This window comes from Vidua macroura, chromosome 30 (assembly GCF_024509145.1).
Source record: "Vidua macroura isolate BioBank_ID:100142 chromosome 30, ASM2450914v1, whole genome shotgun sequence".
NCBI classification, from domain to species: Eukaryota; Metazoa; Chordata; class Aves; order Passeriformes; family Viduidae; genus Vidua; species Vidua macroura.
Window position 1 is genome coordinate 2,885,027 of NC_071600.1, and position 22,834 is coordinate 2,907,860.

At 55.4% G+C, this 22,834-nt stretch overlaps 1 protein-coding gene, 1 long non-coding RNA gene and 2 pseudogenes across 4 annotated transcripts; 2 read left to right on the plus strand and 2 right to left on the minus strand.

Moving 5' to 3' along the window:
* Positions 1-22,834, plus strand: part of LOC128820667 (uncharacterized) — a 2,212,279-nt pseudogene that overhangs the window by 1,766,608 nt on the left and 422,837 nt on the right.
* Positions 1-22,834, minus strand: part of LOC128820669 (uncharacterized) — a 1,091,286-nt pseudogene that overhangs the window by 766,208 nt on the left and 302,244 nt on the right.
* LOC128820675 (uncharacterized) lies at positions 5,760-17,006 on the plus strand. Of its 3 annotated transcripts, XM_054001485.1 has the most exons (12): positions 5,775-6,105; positions 6,465-6,536; positions 7,115-7,213; positions 7,648-7,755; positions 8,015-8,104; positions 8,681-8,779; positions 9,214-9,321; positions 9,582-9,671; positions 10,258-10,356; positions 15,159-15,266; positions 15,729-15,903; positions 16,608-17,006. In XM_054001485.1, the coding sequence occupies exons 1-12, from the start codon at positions 6,009-6,011 to the stop codon at positions 16,630-16,632; spliced, it is 1,170 nt and encodes a 389-aa protein (XP_053857460.1). In that variant the 5' UTR covers positions 5,775-6,008; the 3' UTR covers positions 16,633-17,006. The 3 variants fall into 3 exon arrangements, with proteins under 3 accessions (XP_053857462.1, XP_053857463.1, XP_053857460.1); XM_054001487.1 differs by lacking the exons at positions 15,159-15,266; positions 15,729-15,903; positions 16,608-17,006 and adding exons at positions 10,791-10,898; positions 11,158-11,510 and having other exon boundaries at positions 5,760-6,105; XM_054001488.1 differs by lacking the exon at positions 15,729-15,903 and having other exon boundaries at positions 5,763-6,105.
* Positions 17,604-18,518, minus strand: LOC128820783 (uncharacterized). The gene is made up of 2 exons (XR_008440941.1): positions 18,001-18,518; positions 17,604-17,716 (listed from the first exon to the last, which is right to left on the minus strand). It is a non-coding gene; the product is annotated as an uncharacterized LOC128820783 (long non-coding RNA).

Sequence of the window (22,834 nt, forward strand, 5' to 3'; positions counted from 1 at the left end):
TGTGCGTGAGTTGTGTTTTCCTTGTTAAGTCACATCATCTAGCAAGGGTTTTTTTCTGTGCAAAGAAAAATACTGCAGTGGAAAAGGAGGCTGGCTGGGAAAACATTAAAAGCAAGAGCTAAAAATAAAGTACTCATTTTTAATATGTTGTATGGCTGGTTTGCTGGCCCTAGTGCAGGCCCTAGGCTTACCCTGAGGCCTTGGCCTCTGTTGTTCTAAGTTTTAATAAACAGGCACATTTTTTTAAAAAGTCATCAGCCTCCTTTTAATTTAATTTTGCCTGTTTACCACAAGGAGGCCCAGCAGCTCCTTGTTGAGGGCCCATTTCATGCAAGAACTGGCACTCGAAGTATTAAATCAATTAAAAAGAAAAGGGTGGGGGGAGGTGGCAGTGAGGCGGCCTCAAAGGTTCAACTCTGCACTCTGCTTTTGTCACCGACATTAGCCAAGTTCCTGTGCTTGTTTTCTTGGAGAATTTGTAGTCAACAGAGCTTCAGTGCCTTTGATCAAATCAGTTGAAAGAGCAGCTTGGGGCTGGGTCAGTCATTGAGACCTGAGCACAGACTGGGGTCCAGCCAACAAAAGAACATTAGCTGCAGGCCACCCATACAGCTTTTCCTATTAATGAGCACAAAGCCTTTATTTTTGCAAACAGAGGGATGTTGGGGGGATTTTTGCACCATCAGGCCGAGGCACAAGGCTCTGCATCCTCCCAAGAAACAGAGCCAGCCCCCTTGAGAGCCAGAAGGCGCGGCCTCACTTGTAGCCCCGGTGCCTCCTGTGGCCCAGGGCACGGCCCTGGCTGGAAATGTCTTGGGCTGCAGCACAGGGCCAGGGCGGAGCTCAGCAGCCTCATCAGAGCCCAGGGCCGCGGCCCTTCCCTGCCGGGGCCCTGGCCCGGCCCGGCCCGGCCCGGCCTGAGCAGCCCGGCCTGGCCCCAGGGGATGGGCTCCGCCCGGCCGCTGTGCCCACAGCCTTTTGGGCCCCAGGCTTTGCAAGAGGCTTTCTCCCAGCCTTGCAAAACCTTGGCCAAGTGTCCCTTTGCTGTGCTGTGAAGAGTAAAAAACCCCCTGACATTTACCCTGGTGCACAGCTCATGAGGGATCCCTGCACACCTTAGGAGAGGCCAGAATTACTCCTGTGTGCCTCATGAGGGATCCCTGCACAGCTCAGCAGAGAGCCCAAAACATCCCTGTGTGCCTCATGAGGCATCCCTGCACAGCTCAGCAGAGAGCCCAAAACATCCCTGTGTGCCTCATGAGGGATCCCTGCACAGCTCAGCAGAGAGCCCAAAACATCCCTGTGTGCCTCATGAGGGATCCCTGCACAGCTCAGCAGAGAGCCCAAAACATCCCTGTGTGCCTCATGAGGGATCCCTGCACAGCTCAGCAGAGAGCCCAAAACATCCCTGTGTGCCTCATGAGGGATCCCTGCACAGCTCAGCAGAGAGCCCAAAACATCCCTGTGTGCCTCATGAGGGATCCCTGCACAGCTCAGCAGAGAGCCCAAAACATCCCTGTGTGCCTCATGAGGGATCCCTGCACAGCTCAGCAGAGAGCCCAAAACATCCCTGTGTGCCTCATGAGGGATCCCTGCACAGCTCAGCAGAGAGCCCAAAACATCCCTGTGTGCCTCATGAAGTGCAGGCCCAGATGATGCCACTGGAGGAAATGTGCCCTCAGCCCAGGGACGCTCAGCATGGGCTCCCCCAGCCCCTCGGGGCCCCGCTGCTGCTCACAGCGGCCCCTGCCTGGCTCCTGCCTGCCCTCACCGTGGGCATCCACGGCTGCTCCTGGGCATGGAGCTCAGCCAGCGCTGGTGCCGGCCGGGCTTTGCTGCTGCTACCACCTGGACACTGGGGTGACGGCTCCATCTCTTCATTGCAACAGAAGAGCTGATTTGGGAAGGTGTCAGCTGAGGTTTAGTTGAGCACTTCCAAATCATTTCCGGGCAGAAATAGAAGGCCACACTTGCTCTTATCACAGGAAAACCAGGTGTTCCCCAACAGCAACCCGTTCTGATGTTTTTCTGGGTATCAGGAACACGTGTTTTGGGGCCGGCTGCATTCGTGGGAGCAATGGGGAGGGTGAGCCCGTGCTGTGCTGCACTGCCGAGCTGGCAGCACGGTGGATACGGCCAGGACGTTCTCAGTTTCCCCAGAGCTGGGGCCTGCAGGCCCCTTGCCGCCCCTTGGCACAGGCTGTGCCACCCAACAAAGCCCAGCAGGCCGGGAGGAGAGCCCGGGGCCAGCGCAGCTGCTTGGGCAGTCGCTGCTTTAAGGGACACGGGCCAAACCCATCCCTGAGCAGCCCCTGCCAGCCCTGGCCCTCCCTGCCCTGTGACAGCTCCCCCAGCCCCAGGGGACAGACTGTCATAAAGTCTAGAGCCAGCAAAGAGATTGTCCCTGTGTCCTGGTTTAGGGCAAATTTGGGAGCAAATGTCCAAAAGGGTCCCCCCCAGAAATCAAACCCACATTGCCCCTCCCCTCAATCAGTTTGGGAAAAATTTCCGCAGAGAGAAGTGGAAAAAACCTGTTTATTTAAAAGACAAAGCACTCCTCAGCCCAAAAAATGAACAATACCAGACGACAAAACTCATTTGTCGCTCTGAAGAGATGACAGATTCAGAAAATCTCTCCCGTGCATGGTGGCTCTGTTTTCAGTCCCTCTGGCACTGGGAAAGGCTGCTGCCCAGAGTAGCCCCCCGTGGGCCACAAAGTGCAAGCTCTCGGTGCTTCCCCAGGTGCCGGTCCAGAGCAGGTTCGAACGGATCCAAGAAAAGGGAAAGAAAACTAGTTGAGGGAAAACTTGGACTGCCCCAGCTAGCTAAAGTAACTAAAAAGCAAAGGAGCGCGGTGTTCTGCCCCGTCCGTGCCCAGACAGCACCGTGGAGTTCTGTGTTCCAGCAGACTGGGCAGCAGTGAGTGCAGTCTCTGATAACAAACTCCGTGCTTCTTCTTCTCCCCGCCTTTGCTCTCAGAGCCCGTCTGGAAGGCACACAATATAATATCCAGCATCAACAGAACACACGATCGGGGACGCGAGCATCGTAAGGTCACCCTAGGACACCCAGTGATTGTGCGCTGCTTCTCTTCCCTGCAGCTGCTCCCAGAAACATCCCTCACACTGCTGGAAATGCCCACGCATGGTCTGATCAGTCCCCCAGCTTTTCCAGTCTGCTCTCAGAAATTTTGCAACAAGTTCACCAAGAAATGCCAGGTTACCTCTGTGAATTGCACACTACAGTTTCCTTCATTTTTTTCCCAATGCCTGGAAGTTCCTGTATATAGTAATGGTCGTGAGGATCTCTGATTCTTTTCAGTCCTGTTTTTTGTATTGAGACATGAGATGAAACAGCCTTATTGCTTTTAGTTTTAGCACGTCTGTTTTTTTACTTAGCATGATGGTTTACGTATTATCTACATGTAAACTTTTTTTTATTTGTGTTTGTTTGTTCCCCAAGCAATTGTTTTGACAATCTGTCGTTGACTTCTTAATTAATGTTCCGCATATGAACAATTTTGACTCTCTTTTTGTTGGAATATAAAGATCTCAGAAAGCTGTATTTTTAATTTTGATGACGCTCTCTCTCCCCACTCCCAGCTTTTACAGTGATCCTTTTGGAAACATCCCTGAGGATAGGTAGAGTTATTTGGGAAGTGCTTGGCTTAACCTGGGTAACAGATTATTATTTTTAGTGCTATAAACCTGTATTGCTTCAAGCTTCACAGCCACAGTCCTGATTTGTGGCTCACTGCATGGATGCCTGTCTGAATTAAAACAATGTTTGTGAGGCAGCTGAAGAGCTTAGACCTCAGAGATTTAAATTCCTGGGAGGAGGAGGAGGAAGAAAGGACAAAATCCTGTTTCAAAGGCTGTTTCTTCATCTTGAAGATGCCAGACTACAGCTGCCTTCAAATGTCATTTAATTCCAGAAAAACCCTCTACAGGGCCAGACACCTGTAATTTGCCGGACAAATTACTCGGCACTTGGCCTCACAATGCATCAACTTGAATCCTAGTGAGAGGCAGACCTTAGTTACAGTCTGATTTGAACAAATCCACATTGTGTGAATGGCAAGAAGAATTTGCTTGTGAACAGATGAATATGTCCCACTCAGTAATGAACAAAATTTGCATTGACTTGGAAGAAAGTAGACAGGGAGCAATGCAGCATTTGGATTTTATCCAGTGAGAAACAGGGCAAGAAGCCGTAACAACTTACCTGTTTTACAGAACACAAGTACTGATAGAGCCAATAGTGCACCTCCAGTGTAAAAAATGGGTTTCTTTCGTCTAGTCTGAATTGACTGTCTTTTAGATTAGAACCATTCCCCCACAGTCTGGTCACAGAAGGCCGTACTAAAAATTCCATCCCATCTCTTTTACAAGCCCCCTTAAGGTACTGAAAGGCAGCAATCAGGTCTCCCTGGAGCCTTCTCTCTTCCAGGCTGAACACCCCCAGCTCTCCCAGCATGTCTCCAAAGCAGAAGGGCTCCAGCCCTCTGAGCATTTTGTCCCTCCTCTGGACTAGATCCAACAGAGCCATGTCCTTCCTGTGCTGGGGACCCAGAGCTGGATGCAGTACTCTGTCATGGTAGAGACGGAGACAATACAAAGCAACACCCTCCATTTCCAGAAGGCTTCAAACCCTGTTTTTATTCCAGCATGCATGCTTTTTCTACATTCTTACAAAGCTCCTAAGTTTACACTTTACTCATTGGTCACGAGAGACAAGCCAAGTGCTGATTGGAATAGGCAGTTGGAGGTTTCTCTTATTTTGTCCTTCTTGCTTTCTTGGTTTCTATGTCAATGACCTTGGTAGAAAATTCTTTCAGGGGTAAACATGGATCCTCTTATCAAACTTCTCTCTGGCTCACAGAAGTCGCTGTAAAAGGCGGGAATCTTTAAAATCAGGGGGTTTTGGGAAGCTGCAAAAGGCAGGCCTCAGAGACAGCAGAACTGCGATTAGAGCTAAGCATTAACTGTAAGATTTGTCAGCAGAAAAATTATATAAGTAGTGGAAAAGTAAGGACAAATAGTACAATGGTCTGTGTATTAACGCTTGGCTAGAATAAGTCCCTAAGCTACAGAAAATATCTCCATCAAGATATTAGGATGTTCTAAGCTTACTAATGGAGCTCTGTGCATTGGGTTTTAAGGCTCACAATACAAGTAGGTATTGTATTCGAAAGAAGTAAATCAAACAAATATTGTTTTAACAAATGGTACGTGTGCTTATAGTGATTGGATAAATCTATTGTCAAGATGCTTTTGCTTTGTGTGATTGGTCAAAAAGCTTTTAAAGTAAGTTGTACCATTAAGTTCTTTGCCTGCTGCCGGGGATGTGAGCTGCTGGCATCTGCCCATTGTCATAACCATGGAATGAGACTGATGCTGGAACAGAAACAGCTCGAGACGCGTTCCTCAGCAGTCCCGTCCCGTTGGTGATTTGTACATAGAGCCCCGGCCTGCAATATAAAACATCTTCCACAGTACTCCAGGTGGAGTCTCAGCAGAGCAAAGAGGTGGAATCACCTCCTTCAACCTGCCGGGCACTCTCCTTTGCATGCACAAGGCTGGCTCATGTCCAGCCTCTCATCTAGCAGCAGCCCCAAGTCCTTCTTGGCCGGGCTGCTCTCCATCCCTTCATGCCCCAACCTGTGAGAACAGCTGGGCAGGGACTGTGTCACAACCCTGGGACAGAGCTGTTGGGCAGGATGAGATCCCTGCCAAAGAAGGCAGATCCCACTCCCCACACAACTCCAGCCTGGCCATGAGGTCACAGCAGGCTCTGGGGTCACAGCAGGCTGAGGTCACAGCAGGCTCTGAGGTCACAGAGGTGCCAGAGCCCCGTGGTTGCACAGCACCACAAGGACCCAGCAGTCAGTCCTTGAGCACAGCTGTTGCGGCAGCAGCGGCGGTGGCAGCAGTGGTGCTGACATTGGGACAGCGGTGTCAGGACAGTGGTGGCAGCAAGAGCTGGGGACTGGCAGAGGGCAAGGCACCATGGCCCTTGCTCTGCGCCTCTTCCTCCCGCTCCTCCTGGCCGTGGCCCTGCCTGCCAGGGCTGCCCAGGCTGCTCCGCTGCAAGCGCGGGGAGCAGGTGAGCCGGCAGCCTGGCTCCCCTTTCCCGGGACAGCGCTCCCTGCTCCCTGGGAAGTGCTGGGGGATGGTTTTTCCCCTGGGCTTTAGGGAGGGTTTCCTCTGTGGGAGGGAGAGAGCCCCCATGGGGGCTGGGCTGCTCCAGCCGCCCTCCCAGGGATGTTGCACAAGGCAAGGAAATCGTGTGGAGAGTGGCCAGGAGCCAGCCCAGAGCTCCCCAGGCCCCTGGGCAGCTTTGGCCATGGCCATTCTCATCTGGCCCCCACAGCCTTACCCGACCTCCTTGCAGTGCCCAGTTCCCAAAGGCACAGGGGGATCCCAGCAGACCAGGAAATGGTTCTGATCTCTGATCCCTTCTAGCTTGGGATGGCGACATGGCTTATCCGGATGCCCTACTGGATGACAGCTTGAATCTCTTGGAGAATGCTGGAGGCAAGTTCTCTCTGTGTGCCTTTCCTGAGAGAATAATCAGTGCCTCATGAGCCATTTCCCTTAGCAGCATCACAGGGTTGAAAGATTCTGGAAAACTTGCCCGGCTCCATTCTGGATCCCTGAGGGATCCCACAGAATGGCTGTCAGTGGCAGGAAGGAGCATTTAGCTGTCCATCTTCCTTCTGTGTGCAATTCCAGTGTGCGCTTCCGTGTGCTCTGTGCAGCCACGGAGAAGAGCAGAGAGGGAAGGGGCCGGGCCCAGGGCTGTGCCCCGGGGCTGTGCCTTTTGCAGCTCCTTTGCGGGCCCCGGGGTGCCTGAGCTGCTCCTGCTGCTGCTGCCAAGCCCTGGCCCTGCCTGGGGCTGGGTTTAGAGCTGCGGGCAGCTCCCGGGAATCCTTTCTCCCCCGAGGACGGCCCTGCAAGGGGCTCCTTCCATGCCGGTGTGGGGCCACCGCAGGCACGTGGTCCCCTTGGCCCTGCTCCTGAGTGGAAGGCAGAGCTGAGGGAGTGCTTTGGAGGGCACCAATCATCCAGGGGCACTCTGGCCTGAAGGGGACATGGAACATCTTTCTGTTAAGGTCCTTCTCCATGGAAGAACTCAGACACTGGAGACAAGAAATCCCTGGAGGCAGCCAGACACCTGGACCAGATGCTGAGTGATCTGGAGAGACGCCGTGGTGGGTGCATTTCCCTCAGCCTTCCCCTGGGGCTCAGCAGCCGGGGGCTTTCCCTGCACATCTGGACACGCCGTGCCCAGCACAGAGGGAAGGGATCCATGGCAGCCTGGCTGCCCCGCTGCTGCTTTCCTGCCCTGCAGGGCTGTTTCCCAGCCTGGCCTGGCTGCAGCTTCTCCCCAGCCTCTGCAGGAAGGCATTTGGCACCAGCTGGCAGGGAGTCCAAACTGCACCATGGGCCCGAGATGCCTGCAATTTCCCGGTCTCCGGGTAGATCAGGAATGGCACCTGTTTGTAGAAGGCAGTGGCCTGGCCAATCCCAAAAGTTTTGATGATTTCCTGAACCATGAGTTTGTCCAGTATTGCCTCTTGAAGATGCCATCTCCCAGAAGGGGAACGGCTCCATCTAATGCAGCTGTGCCTCTTCCTGTCTCCAGAGATGAACCGAAAGGCTGTGCTGAAGGCAGCATTTCCCGGAGGAAGCAGTGGCCCATTGGCAGCCCCTGCTGCAGGAAGTGAGGCGATGCCAGGCACAGTCACAGGAGGTAATTGCTGAGGCTTGAGCTGCCATCTCTGCTGTGTGGCAGTACCTGCCCTCCAGGGATGGTGCACAGGGCCTGCAAAGAGTGTGGAGAGTGGCCAGGAGCCAGCCCAGAGCTCCCCAGGCCCCTGGGCAGCTTTGGCCATGGCCATGGAAATTTGGCCCCCACAGCCTTACCCGACCCCCTTGCAGTGCCCAGTTCCCAAAGGCACAGGGGGATCCCAGCAGACCAGGAAATGGTTCTGATCTGTGATCCCTTCTAGCTTGGGATGGCGACATGGCTTATCGGGATGCCCTACTGGATGACAGCTTGGAGAATTCTCTTGGAGAGATTCTCTTGGAGAATGCTGGAGGCAAGTTCTCTGTGTGCCTTTCCTGAGAGAATAATCAGTGCCTCATGAGCCATTTCCCTTAGCAGCATCACAGGGTTGAAAGATTCTGGAAAACTTGCCCGGCTCCATTCTGGATCCCTGAGGGATCCCACAGAATGGCTGTCAGTGGCAGGAAGGAGCATTTAGCTGTCCATCTTCCTTCCGTGTGCAATTCCAGTGTGCGCTTCCGTGTGCTCTGTGCAGGCACGGAGAAGAGCAGAGAGGGAAGGGGCCGGGCCCAGGGCTGTGCCCCGGGGCTGTGCCTTTTGCAACTCCTTTGCCGGCCCCGGGGTGCCTGAGCTGCTCCTGCTGCTGCTGCCAAGCCCTGGCCCTGCCTGGGGCTGGGTTTAGAGCTGCTGGCAGCTCCAGGGAATCCTTTCTCCCCCGAGGACGGCCCTGCAAGGGGCTCCTTCCATGCCAGTGTGGGGCCATCGCTGGCACGTGGTCCCCCTGGCCCTGCTCCTGAGTGGAAGGCAGAGCTGAGGGAGTGCTTTGGAGGGCACCAATCATCCAGGGGCACTCTGGCCTGAAGGGGACATGGAACATCTTTCTGTTAAGGTCCTTCTCCATGGAAGAACTCAGACACTGGAGACAAGAAATCCCTGGAGGCAGCCAGACACCTAGACCAGATGCTGAGTGATCTGGAGAGACGCCGTGGTGGGTGCATTTCCCTCAGCCTTCCCCTGGGGCTCAGCAGCCGGGGGCTTTCCCTGCACATCTGGACACGCCGTGCCCAGCACAGAGGGAAGGGATCCATGGCAGCCTGGCTGCCCCGCTGCTGCTTTCGTGCCCTGCAGGGCTGTTTGCCAGCCTGGCCTGGCTGCAGCTTCTCCCCAGCCTCTGCAGGAAGGCATTTGGCAGCAGCTGACAGGGAGTCCAAACTGCACCATGGGCCCGAGATGCCTGCAATTTCCCGGTCTCCGGGTAGATCAGGAATGGCACCTGTTTGTAGAAGGGAGTGGCCTGGCCAATCCCAAAAGTTTTGATGATTTCCTGAACCATGAGTTTGTCCAGTATTGCCTCTTGAAGATGCCATCTCCCAGAAGGGGAACGGCTCCATCTAATGCAGCTGTGCCTCTTCCTGTCTCCAGAGATGAACCGAAAGGCTGTGCTGAAGGCAGCATTTCCCGGAGGAAGCAGTGGCCCATTGGCAGCCCCTGCTGCAGGAAGTGAGGCGATGCCAGGCACAGTCACAGGAGGTAATTGCTGAGGCTTGAGCTGCCATCTCTGCTGTGTGGCAGTACCTGCCCTCCAGGGATGGTGCACAGGGCCTGCAAAGAGTGTGGAGAGTGGCCAGGAGCCAGCCCAGAGCTCCCCAGGCCCCTGGGCAGCTTTGGCCATGGCCATGGAAATTTGGCCCCCACAGCCTTACCCGACCCCCTTGCAGTGCCCAGTTCCCAAAGGCACAGGGGGATCCCAGCACACCATGGAAATGGTTCTGATCTCTGATCCCTTCTAGCTTGGGATGGCGACATGGCTTATCGGGATGCCCTACTGGATGACAGCTTGGAGAATTCTCTTGGAGAGATTCTCTTGGAGAATGCTGGAGGCAAGTTCTCTGTGTGCCTTTCCTGAGAGAATAATCAGTGCCTCATGAGCCATTTCCCTTAGCAGCATCACAGGGTTGAAAGATTCTGGAAAACTTGCCCGGCTCCATTCTGGATCCCTGAGGGATCCCACAGAATGGCTGTCAGTGGCAGGAAGGAGCATTTAGCTGTCCATCTTCCTTCCGTGTGCAATTCCAGTGTGCGCTTCCGTGTGCTCTGTGCAGCCAGGAAGAAGAGCAGAGAGGGAAGGGGCCGGGCCCAGGGCTGTGCCCCGGGGCTGTGCCTTTTGCAGCTCCTTTGCGGGCCCCGGGGTGCCTGAGCTGCTCCTGCTGCTGCTGCCAAGCCCTGGCCCTGCCTGGGGCTGGGTTTAGAGCTGCTGGCAGCTCCAGGGAATCCTTTCTCCCCCGAGGACGGCCCTGCAAGGGGCTCCTTCCATGCCAGTGTGGGGCCATCGCTGGCACGTGGTCCCCCTGGCCCTGCTCCTGAGTGGAAGGCAGAGCTGAGGGAGTGCTTTGGAGGGCACCAATCACCCAGGGGCACTCACTGCCACTCTGGCCTGAAGGGGACATGGAACAACTTTCTGTTAAGGTCCTTCTCCATGGAAGAACTCAGACACTGGAGACAAGAAATCCCTGGAGGCAGCCAGACACCTGGACCAGATGCTGAGTGATCTGGAGAGACGCCGTGGTGGGTGCATTTCCCTCAGCCTTCCCCTGGGGCTCAGCAGCCGGGGGCTTTCCCTGCACATCTGGACACGCCGTGCCCAGCACAGAGGGAAGGGATCCATGGCAGCCTGGCTGCCCCGCTGCTGCTTTCCTGCCCTGCAGGGCTGTTTCCCAGCCTGGCCTGGCTGCAGCTTCTCCCCAGCCTCTGCAGGAAGGCATTTGGCAGCAGCTGACAGGGAGTCCAAACTGCACCATGGGCCCGAGATGCCTGCAATTTCCCGGTCTCCGGGTAGATCAGGAATGGCACCTGTTTGTAGAAGGGAGTGGCCTGGCCAATCCCAAAAGTTTTGATGATTTCCTGAACCATGAGTTTGTCCAGTATTGCCTCTTGAAGATGCCATCTCCCAGAAGGGGAACGGCTCCATCTAATGCAGCTGTGCCTCTTCCTGTCTCCAGAGATGAACCGAAAGGCTGTGCTGAAGGCAGCATTTCCCGGAGGAAGCAGTGGCCCATTGGCAGCCCCTGCTGCAGGAAGTGAGGCGATGCCAGGCACAGTCACAGGAGGTAATTGCTGAGGCTTGAGCTGCCATCTCTGCTGTGTGGCAGTACCTGCCCTCCAGGGATGGTGCACAGGGCCTGCAAAGAGTGTGGAGAGTGGCCAGGAGCCAGCCCAGAGCTCCCCAGGCCCCTGGGCAGCTTTGGCCATGGCCATGGAAATTTGGCCCCCACAGCCTTACCCGACCCCCTTGCAGTGCCCAGTTCCCAAAGGCACAGGGGGATCCCAGAAGACCAGGAAATGGTTCTGATCTGTGATCCCTTCTAGCTTGGGATGGCGACATGGCTTATCGGGATGCCCTACTGGATGACAGCTTGGAGAATTCTCTTGGAGAGATTCTCTTGGAGAATGCTGGAGGCAAGTTCTCTGTGTGCCTTTCCTGAGAGAATAATCAGTGCCTCATGAGCCATTTCCCTTAGCAGCATCACAGGGTTGAAAGATTCTGGAAAACTTGCCCGGCTCCATTCTGGATCCCTGAGGGATCCCACAGAATGGCTGTCAGTGGCAGGAAGGAGCATTTAGCTGTCCATCTTCCTTCCGTGTGCAATTCCAGTGTGCGCTTCCATGTGCTCTGTGCAGGCACGGAGAAGAGCAGAGAGGGAAGGGGCCGGGCCCAGGGCTGTGCCCCGGGGCTGCGCCTTTTGCAACTCCTTTGCCGGCCCCGGGGTGCCTGAGCTGCTCCTGCTGCTGCTGCCAAGCCCTGGCCCTGCCTGGGGCTGGGTTTAGAGCTGCTGGCAGCTCCAGGGAATCCTTTCTCTCCCGAGGACGGCCCTGCAAGGGGCTCCTTCCATGCCAGTGTGGGGCCATCGCTGGCACGTGGTCCCCCTGGCCCTGCTCCTGAGTGGAAGGCAGAGCTGAGGGAGTGCTGTGGAGGGCACCAATCACCCAGGGGCACTCACTGCCACTCTGGCCTGAAGGGGACATGGAACAACTTTCTGTTAAGGTCCTTCTCCATGGAAGAACTCAGACACTGGGGACAAGAAATCCCTGGAGGCAGCCAGACACCTAGACCAGATGCTGAGTGATCTGGAGAGACGCCGTGGTGGGTGCATTTCCCTCAGCCTTCCCCTGGGACTCAGCAGCCGGGGGCTTTCCCTGCACATCTGGACACGCCGTGCCCAGCACAGTGGGAAGGGATCCATGGCAGCCTGGCTGCCCCGCTGCTGCTTTCCTGCCCTGCAGGGCTGTTTCCCAGCCTGGCCTGGCTGCAGCTTCTCCCCAGCCTCTGCAGGAAGGCATTTGGCATCAGCTGGCAGGGAGCCCAAACTGCACCATGGGCCCGAGATGCCTGCAATTTCCCGGTCTCCGGGTAGATCAGGAATGGCACCTGTGTGTAGAAGGCAGTGGCCTGGCCAATCCCAAAAGTTTTGATGATTTCCTGAACCATGAGTTTGTCCAGTATTGCCTCTTGAAGATGCCATCTCCCAGAAGGGGAACGGCTCCATCTAATGCAGCTGTGCCTCTTCCTGTCTCCAGAGATGAACCGAAAGGCTGTGCTGAAGGCAGCATTTCCTGGAGGAAGCAGTGGCCCATTGGCAGCCCCTGCTGCAGGAAGTGAGGCGATGCCAGGCACAGTCACAGGAGGTAATTGCTGAGGCTTGAGCTGCCATCTCTGCTGTGTGGCAGTACCTGCCCTCCAGGGATGTTGCACAGGGCCTGCAAAGAGTGTGGAGAGTGGCCAGGAGCCAGCCCAGAGCTCCCCAGGCCCCTGTGCAGCTTTGGCCATGGCCATGGAAATTTGGCCCCCACAGCCTTACCCGACCCCCTTGCAGTGCCCAGTTCCCAAAGGCACAGGGGGATCCCAGCAGACCAGGAAATGGTTCTGATCTGTGATCCCTTCTAGCTTGGGATGGCGACATGGCTTATCGGGATGCCCCACTGGATGACAGCTTGGAGAATTCTCTTGGAGAGATTCTCTTGGAGAATGCTGGAGGCAAGTTTTCTGTGTGCCTTTCCTGAGAGAATAATCAGTGCCTCATGAGCCATTTCCCTTAGCAGCATCACAGGGTTGAAAGATTCTGGAAAACTTGCCCGGCTCCATTCTGGATCCCTGAGGGATCCCACAGAATGGCTGTCAGTGGCAGGAAGGAGCATTTAGCTGTCCATCTTCCTTCCGCGTGCAATTCCAGTGTGCGCTTCCGTGTGCTCAGTGCAGCCAGGAAGAAGAGCAGAGAGGGAAGGGGCCGGGCCCAGGGCTGTGCCCCGGGGCTGTGCCTTTTGCAGCTCCTTTGCCAGCCCCGGGGTGCCTGAGCTGCTCCTGCTGCTGCTGCCAAGCCCTGGCCCTGCCTGGGGCTGGGTTTAGAGCTGCTGGCAGCTCCAGGGAATCCTTTCTCCCCCGAGGACGGCCCTGCAAGGGGCTCCTTCCATGCCAGTGTGGGGCCATCGCTGGCACGTGGTCCCCCTGGCCCTGCTCCTGAGTGGAAGGCAGAGCTGAGGGAGTGCTTTGGAGGGCACCAATCACCCAGGGGCACTCACTGCCACTCTGGCCTGAAGGGGACATGGAACAACTTTCTGTTAAGGTCCTCCTCCATGGAAGAACTCAGACACTGGAGACAAGAAATCCCTGGAGGCAGCCAGACACCTAGACCAGATGCTGAGTGATCTGGAGAGACGCCGTGGTGGGTGCATTTCCCTCAGCCTTCCCCTGGGGCTCAGCAGCCGGGGGCTTTCCCTGCACATCTGGACACGCCGTGCCCGGCACAGAGGGAAGGGATCCATGGCAGCCTGGAGCTTTCCTGCCCTGCAGGGCTGTTTCCCAGCCTGGCCTGGCTGCAGCTTCTCCCCAGCCTCTGCAGGAAGGCATTTGGCAGCAGCTGGCAGGGAGCCCAAACTGCACCATGGGCCCGAGATGCCTGCAATTTCCCGGTCTCCGGGTAGATCAGGAATGGCACCTGTTTGTAGAAGGCAGTGGCCTGGCCAATCCCAAAAGTTTTGATGATTTCCTGAACCATGAGCTTGACCAGTATTGCCGCTTGAAGATGCCATCTCCCAGAAGGGGAACGGCTCCATCTAATGCAGCTGTGCCTCTTCCTGTCTCCAGAGATGAACCGAAAGGCTGTGCTGAAGGCAGCATTTCCTGGAGGAAGCAGTGGCCCATTGGCAGCCCCTGCTGCAGGAAGTGAGGCGATGCCAGGCACAGTCACAGGAGGTAATTGCTGAGGCTTGAGCTGCCATCTCTGCTGTGTGGCAGTACCTGCCCTCCAGGGATGTTGCACAGGGCCTGCAAAGAGTGTGGAGAGTGGCCAGGAGCCAGCCCAGAGCTCCCCAGGCCCCTGTGCAGCTTTGGCCATGGCCATGGAAATTTGGCCCCCACAGCCTTACCCGACCCCCTTGCAGTGCCCAGTTCCCAAAGGCACTGGGGGATCCCAGCACACCATGGAAATGGTTCTGATCTCTGCTCCCTTCTAGATGAGCATGCTAGCAAGGCTTCCCCAGCAGCTGGGATGGAAGATGGTTTGGAACCCTTGGGAGCTTCTGCAGGTAACTTCTCAACTTCCCCTCAGTGAATAATCGCTGACAACCTGGCAGGAAGCAGGTGACAGAAGCTCCTGTGCCTGTTGAGTTACAGGTGTGTCTGCAGGGAGGACTTTTCAGGCTCCTTTCCCGGTTGCTGCGCACAAGCCCGGCTCCCATCGCAGGGGTGAGTTGTGTGTCCCTGCTGACCCCACAGGCTGAGCCATGGTTTTGTGGGATCCATTCCGGAGGAAATGGACATGCATTCTCTTAAGGTGCGCCGAGACAGAGGAACAGATCTACTAAACACATGAAGTCCCTGGAGGCATCCAAACACATGGACCAGATGCTGAGTGATCTGGAGAGACGCCGTGGTGGGTGCATTTCCCTCAGCCTTCCCCTGGGACTCAGCAGCCGGGGGCTTTCCCTGCACATCTGGACACGCCGTGCCCAGCACAGCGGGAAGGGATCCATGGCAGCCTGGCTGCCCCGCTGCTGCTTTCCTGCCCTGCAGGGCTGTTTCCCAGCCTGGTCTGGCTGCAGCTTCTCCCCAGCCTCTGCAGGAAGGCATTTGGTACCAGCTGGCAGGGAGCCCAAACTGCACCACGGGCCTGCAATCCCCTGCAATTTCCCGGTCTCTGGCACGTCAGGAGTGGCACCTGTATGGAGAAAGGGGGGCCCTGTGGCAGCCCCAAGAGCTGTGGCCTTTTCCTGATCCTTATCCATGTCTTTGAAAAGTAGAACTTGCTGAAGATGCCATCTCTCCAATGGGGAATGGTTCCACCTGATCCAGCTGTCCCTTTTCCTTTCTCCAGAGATGGACCAAAGGGCTTTGCTGAAGGCAGCACTTCCTGAAGGAAGCCGTGGCTCCGTGCCAGCCCCCGATACACGAAGGGAGGAGATGCCAGACAGTGCCACAGAAGGTGATTGCTGTGCCAGGCTCAGCCAGGCTGAGCAATCCTGCTGGGGTCCCTCCGTGGGAGACACGTCCCGAAACCTGGGAGTGGCTGCACGGGGTGCCCATGGTGGGGAAAGGGCAGAGAGGGAGAGCAAGGCTCCCGTGTGTCCTGACAGGGCCTGACTCTGTCCCCTGGGGCTGGGGGAGCTGTCCCAGGGCAGGGAGGGCCAGGGCTGGCAGGGGCTGCTCAGGGATGGGTTTGGCCCGTGTCCCTCGAAGCAGCAACTGCCCAAGCAGCTGCGCTGGCCCCGGGCTCTCCTCCCGGCCTGCTGGGCTTTGTTGGGTGGCACAGCCTGTGCCAAGGGGCGGCAAGGGGCCTGCAGGCCCCAGCTCTGGGGGAAACTGAGAACGTCCTGGCTGTATCCACCGTGCTGCCAGCTCGGCAGTGCAGCACAGCACGGGCTCACGCTCCCCACTGCTCCCACAGACGTTATCACTGAAACAGGAATATTTGCCCCGGATCCAGTGCGCCTCCCAAGAATTGTCTGCCCCCAGGATGTGCGCAGGTCCTGCATGATAGGCACGGTGGTGACACTGTTCACCGTGCCCCTCGTGCTGATCGGCTGCTATCTTGGCATTCGGAAGCTGTACCAGAGCAGACAGTCAGTTGTTGATTTTTCTCCACAGCTTTCTTGTAACTCTGCTCATAGCATTGGTAGCCTGACTCGTAGTCATGCTGCACTGGAGCTGTGGCCAGTCCGTGGTTGTCCAAAGAACTCTGCTGAGGGCTCTGCTGCTGCCCAGTGCTTTCATTGGCCTCTTCATTGCTGGGCCTTGTCCTGGGGGGCCCGCTGGGGCTGCAGCCAGTGCTGGCTCACACTGAGGCTGCCAGGCCAAGAGCAGCCCCGGGGGCACAGGACAGAGGCAGAGCAAGTTCTCAACAGTATTTGGGCCACACAGCTCAGGACAGGACAGTGCTTATTTAGTAGCTCATGTAAAGTTTCATGGTGACAATGATGTTACCAGACAAGCAAATTTGCTCCAGTTCAGTGTTCAAACAAATCCAACCTGATGAAGGTTTGGCTTTGGCCTTGAGGCTTTGCTCTTTGTGTGAGCCCTGTTCTGGATTGATTCCCACTCAGTCTTGGAGCCTGTTTTGGGTGAAGGCTCATCCCAGCCCTGACCCTTGGCAGTTCTGGGCTCAAAGGCACCGCCGAGGCCGCACTGCACGTGACTGGGCTTCAGGGCTCCATCATCAAAGGGCTTTGAGAAGTTTAAATTACTGTATTCTTACTCTTTGGTTTTCTTTCTGGAATTCCTTCCCTTTTTTTTAAACTTAATTAAAAAAAAACAAATTCTTTTCCAGTGCTTTTTCCAGTTATTTGATATAGTGAATGATGGCTGGACCATCGAGGATCTCGTCTCGACGGTGGTAGCTCTATTCCCCTTCCTCTCTTTTCTCTCTGTTTCCCTTTTCTGTCCCTTCTATCGCATTTGCTGTTGGTACCTAAATAAAGATGCATTTGTTGTGATTAAAGTGATGGTCCCTTGCCATTTGCAGTTTTGCACTTTTGGGATCGGTTAACAAACCATCACAAACACCCCGCAAGAGTGGATCGTGACAGGTTGTGGGGGATCCTTTGCTCTCTTGGATGGGGGAGGGAGCGGGGAAATGGAATCAAGATGAGACAGGGATCAGCCAGCCCCACGCCAGGCAGCGTTTTCTCCTCTGAGAGCTCCTCTGAGCTGAGCGAGCTGGTGAAGCCTGCGGAGCAAATGAGAGCTGGGACTGAGGGAAAGGCTGGCTGGGAAGGAGTCAGATAAACCCGTGTGGGCATTTCCCTTTCCAAGGGGCTCCTGGGGAGACAAAGGAGACAAGAAGGATTCTCCACCTCACGACATTTCCTTTTTCCCTTCAGTAGCCCTATTGCAGCCACTGCATACAAGAGTTTACTTGATCACCTCGATGCCAGGGAGCAACAAGAACTTGAACCTTGCTGGAGTCCAGCCCTGCCTGCCTGGCACCGAGCAGAGGGGAAAGATGCAGAACCTGGGCAGGGGTTGAGTCAAATTGGCATTTTGCCACTTCTGACTTCCTCCCAGCTTTTGCAGCAGGGAGACAACGCCATCGCTGCAAACCACTCCCTTTTGCAAGGCACACGTGGGCCTCGCTGGAAGCTCAGGGCTCTTGAAGGGGCTGCTGCAGTTGGCAACAGGAGCTGTTGTTGAACTTTTCACATTGCTTAACCCCCCCTGCCAAATGCCATCAAGTGGCTGAGGAAGGACACAAAAAGATTACCCTGGAGGAAGGGAGGCCAAAAGCTTGGAAAAGGATGAAAGAAATGCTCTGATCATGATGATGACAAAACAATAGAATGATTTCTTTTTGACAGCAAATGAACACCCGCCGCCCTCCAGCCCTCCCAGCCTGGCAGGCCGAGCGGAGCCGTTTCCATGGCATGAGGTGCTGGCAGCCTGCGGAGAGAAACCAGAGAGCCACGGTCAGTCACAGAAGGCTCCTGTGCCCTGTCCTGCCATGGCCTGTGCCTGGGCCAGGCTGCTGGCTGTGCTCAGAGCCCAAACCTCCCGAGCCATTCTCTGTTTCGAGAGAAGGGCAGCGTGGCAGGCCACGTTCCACCTCCTCCGCTTCAGCACAGCACAGCAGCCTCCTCAGCAGCTGCACGGGCGGGATGCCCGTGTGCCCGCTGCCCTCTGCCCGAAGCCCTTCTGCCAGCCCAGCTGTGGAGCCGGGTACCCACCTCTGCAGACCTGCTGCCAGGAGAGGAGCCGATCCCACACGAGGTCCTCGCCCTTCTTGAAGGGGATGTCCCCGCAGGCCGTGGCCCCTGGGGTAGCGCTGGCACTGGATGTGCTCCACGGACGGTGCAGGCGCTTCCCCATGCGGTCCGGGCACCAGGTGTAATCTTCCTGGGAAAATAAAGAACAATTGCATGAAAGTCAATTCAAAACAAGACCTGGAAACAAGAAGAAGCTACAAAGCCTGTCACCGTTTCACGGGCCTGAGGAGGGTCTGACCACTCCATGCGAGAATGAAACCTGTCCACGGGTGGGGAAAAACCCCACCTTTCCCGCCCGTAAACGCACCCCTTCCTCGAGGGCCTGCAAAGCAGACCAGCTGGGGCACGGCTTCGGAACCCGTCCCCCTCTGCTGCCCCCATCCACATGGATGGATGCTTTGTCAGGCTGGCTGACCCCGCCCCAGCCCGTGCCAGGCTGGCTGGCAGAAGCTGTCAGCAAGGCCAGGAGCCGGCTCCCCTTCCACAATGTCCTGGTTTAGGAGAAATTAGGGGAAAACACCTCCAAAGGAGCCCCTTATAGGAAACCAAACCCTCCGCAACTTCCCCCCCCCACCGGGTTCGGGAGGAATTCCTTCAGAGGGGAAGTGGAAAAAACTTGTTTTTTAAGGCACAACAAAAAACACTCCCCAGCACAAGAGAAATAGCCCAAGATGACCACAGATGTTTTCACCAGTCCAAGGGGGTTGAGCTGTATCTCTCTTCGCCACAGAGGGTACGAAGCTTCTTTCGCAGACCCCAGGGGAGCTCCTGCCCGGAGTAGGTCCGATGTCTTCGGGGGGGGAAGGGAACAACAGAAACCGGGGAAAAAGGAAAAAAAAATGGCAAAAAAGCAAGCCAGCGAAAAGCAGAGAAAAAAGAGAGGAAAACAGAGCCAGCAAAGCATGCAGCCAGCAGCAAGCAAGAGCAGCAAGCCAGCTAAGCAGCAAGCCAGCAGCCAGCCGGGGGGGGAAGGAAGACAAAACAAACTGAGAACAGGGAACAGAAACCACGATTGGGATAATGAGCATGAAAATGTCCTGTCCCCACGACATTCCACCCCTTATCCCATATCGTGAACATGTTACTGAGCTTCCTTCCCACCTGCTCAAACCTTCCACACTTACACATTCCCTTCCATTCTCACTTGCTCTGACTTTCGACATTTACACATTTCCTTCTGTCCCATGTCTGTGTGGCTTAATGTACAAACAATGGCAGTAACATCCAGCAAATTGAGATGTTTGCATGTGAGTCTCACCCCACGATCAGGTCTCCCTGAGGTACACATCGTGTTCTTCCATCTTTCTGCATTATCCACCATGTACAACCTGGTCCCTGAGCAAAGACAATCCCACGAATGGGTTTGTCTGTACTCGAGGCAGAATTGATCCACACTGTCCTCCCTAACAAACCTCTGATATGTGCCACTGGGACTTTATCTCCGTCTACTATATTCAGGGACTCAGACTGGGCAGGACCTGCTCGATTGGTAGAACCTCGGGTGTTAACTAACCAGGTGGCCTGTGCCAAATGCTGCTCCCAGTTTTTGAAAGATCCCCCACCCAATGCTTTCAAGGTGGTTTTTAACAGTCCATTGTACCTCTCTACCTTGCCTGCAGCTGGTGCATGGTAGGGGATATGGTACACCCACTCAATGCCATGTTCCCTAGCCCAGGAGTTGATAAGGCTGTTCTTAAAATGAGTCCCATTGTCTGACTCAATCCTCTCAGGGGTACCATGCCTCCAAAGGACCTGTTTTTCAAGGCCCAAGATGGTGTTACGGGCTGTAGCATGAGACACAGGGTAGGTTTCCAACCATCCTGTGGTGGCTTCCACCATTGTGAGCACGTAGCGCTTGCCTTGGCGTGTCTGGGGCAGTGTGATGTAGTCAGTCTGCCAGGCCTCCCCATACTTGTACTTGGACCACCGTCCCCCATACCATAGGGGCTTCACTCGCTTGGCCTGTTTGATGGCAGCACACGTCTCACAGTCATGGATAACCTGAGAAACACTGTCCATGGTTAAATCCACCCCTCGGGCTCGTGCCCACTTATAGGTGGCATCTCTGGCCTGAGGCATCATGGGCCCATCGTGCTAGGAACAACTCTCCCTTGTGTTCCCAATCTAAATCTATCTTTGACACCCCTATCTTTGCAGCCTGATCTACCTGCTGATTGTTTTGCTGCTCTTCATTAGCTCTGCTCTTGGGGACATGAGCATCTGCATGGCGAACCTTCACAGGTAGTTTCTCTAGCCGGGTAGCAATGTCTTTCCATTCTTCAGCAGCCCAAATTGGTTTTCCTCTACGCTGCCAGTTAGCCCCTTTCCATCTCTCCAGCCATCCCCACAGAGCATTGGCTACCATCCATGAATCAGTGTAGAGGTAGAGCTTTGTCCACTTCTCCCTTTCTGCAATGTCTAGGGCCAGTTGAACGGCTTTGAGTTCAGCAAGTTGACTTGATCCACCTTCTCCTTCAGTGGCCTCTGCGACCCGTCCTGTGGGGCTCCATACAGCTGCTTTCCACTTCTGATTCATTCCTACGACGCGGCAGGAACCGTCAGTGAAAAGAGCATAGCGTGTTTCCTCTGCTGGCAATTGGTTGTAGGGTGGAGCCTCTTCAGCCCGTGTCACTGGTTCCTGTTCTTCATCTGTGACACCAAAGTTTTCACCTTCAGTCCAATTTGTAAATACTTCCAAAATCCCAGGGCGATTCAGTTTACCAATACAGTCATGCTGCGTGATGAGAGCAATCCACTTGCTCCATGTAGCACTGGTGGCATGGTGGGTAGTAGGAACCTTTCCTCTGAACACCCACCCCAGCACCGGTAGTCGTGGTGCCAGGAGGAGTTGCGCTTCTGTACCAATCACCTATGAGGCGGCTTGGACTCCACGTTGGGCGCCAAAATATTTGTCCTAGTTTAGGGCAAAATTTGGGAGAAGACCTCCGGAAGGAGCCCCTGGAAAGCAAACCTCACACAGCCCCTCCCTCACCTGGTTCAGGAAAGATTTCCTCAGAGAGAAATGGAAAAAACCTGTTTATTTAACAAGCAAAAACACTCCCCAATACAAAAAAAAGAATCAACACCAGATGACAAAACCCTTTCACCGTTCTGAAGAGATGACAAATTCAGGAAGTCTCTCCTGGGAGTGGTCGCCCAGCTATCAGTCTCCGGTGCTGGGGATGGCTGCTGCAGGTCACAAAATGCAGACTCTCGGTGTTTCTTGCTGTTTCCCAGGTCCAGGTCCAGAGCAGGTTCAGATGGTATTTAGGAAAAGGAAAGGGAAGGGAAAAAAGAAACAGTCCAGGGTAAAAATCGGACTGCCTAGCTAAACTAACTAATAAGCAAAAGCAAAAGCAAAAGCAAAAGCAAGCAAGCAAGCAAGCAAGCAAGCCCAAGGCAGCCAAGCGTCTCCTAGACACAGACCATGGGGGGAGGTGAGCCAGCTGATAACAAGACAAAACAATCCTTCACTTTCAGAGTCAGTCCTGAAGGCACAGAACATAATATCAGGCATAAACAGAACACACGATTTGGGATACAAACACCATACCATCACCCTAGGACATAGGGCCATACCAAAATGATAACCAGCCAGGTGTCTTCCCAACATGGATCACAGGGAATGTGGGTCACTGGGGCTCTGACCAACATGGGTCCTCCCATGGGGGATGGAGTTGGAGCAGTGCACAAAGCTCTTCCTGCCGTCGGGGCTCTTGCAGAGCTTCCCTTACCGGTGGGTCTGCTGGTGTCGGGTCAATGCAGAGCTCTGGATGAAGCTCTTCCCACACTGGGGACACTCGTAGGGCCTCTCCCCGGTGTGGATGCGCCAGTGCCTGATGAGGTGGGAGTTGTGCTTGAAGCCCTTCCCGCAGTCAGGGCAGAGGAAGGGCCTCTCCTCTGTGTGAATCCGCTGGTGCAGGAGGAGATGGGAGCTGGTGTGAAACCTCTTCAGACACTGGGCACACTCATAGGGCCTCTCCCCAGTGTGGGTCCTCTGGTGGTAGATCAGGCTTGAGCTCTGGTTGAAGCTCATCCCACATTCCCCACACTCGTAGGGCCTCTCCCCGCTGTGGATGCGCTGGTGCTTGACGAGGGTGGAGCTGTGCTTGAAACCCTTCCTGCGGTCAGGGCAGCGGAAGGGCCTCTCCTCTGTGTGAATCCGGTGATGCACAAGGAGACTGGAGCTGGTGTGAAAGCTCTTCTGACACTCGGGACACTCGTAGGGCCTCTCCCCTGTGTGGACCATTTGGTGGATGATCAGTTTGGACCTCTGGCTGAAGCTCTTCCCACATTCCCCACATTTGTATGGCCTTTCCCTAGTGTGGATGATCTGGTGGCTGATCAAGTGGGACGTTCGGCTGAAGCTCTTCCCACATTCCCCACACTCGTAGGGTCTCTCCCCAGTGTGGATGCGTTGGTGGGTGATGAGGTTGGATCTGTAGCTGAAGCCCTTCCCACACTCCCCACACTCGTAGGGCCATTCCCCGGTGTGGATCATCTGGTGGCTGATCAGGTTGTTGCCCCGCCTGAAGCTCTTCCCACACTCCAAGCACTTGTAGGGCTTCTCCCCATCATGAACCTGCTCATGGACCACCAGCTCTGAGCTCTGGCTGAAGCTCTGTCCACCTTCCTGGCACAGGGTGGGTCTTTCCTCCTCAGAGCACCCTGGGCTGGGTTTGCAGCCCTTCCTCCTGTGGGATCTCTTGGGATTTTCCTCCCTGTTGGATTCCTGTGCCATGGAGCTGCTCAAAACGGCCTCTTCCATGAGGTTCTGCTGCAGAGATTTGTCCTC

Bases quoted from the DNA above. Each gene is read 5' to 3' on its own strand.
- LOC128820675 (XM_054001485.1), top strand. From the start codon at position 6,009: ATGGCCCTTGCTCTGCGCCTCTTCCTCCCGCTCCTCCTGGCCGTGGCC. The intron at 9,322-9,581 runs GTAATTGCTGAG...GATCCCTTCTAG, and splicing joins GCCAGGCACAGTCACAGGAG to CTTGGGATGGCGACATGGCT. The intron at 15,267-15,728 runs GTGATTGCTGTG...CTGCTCCCACAG, and splicing joins GCCAGACAGTGCCACAGAAG to ACGTTATCACTGAAACAGGA.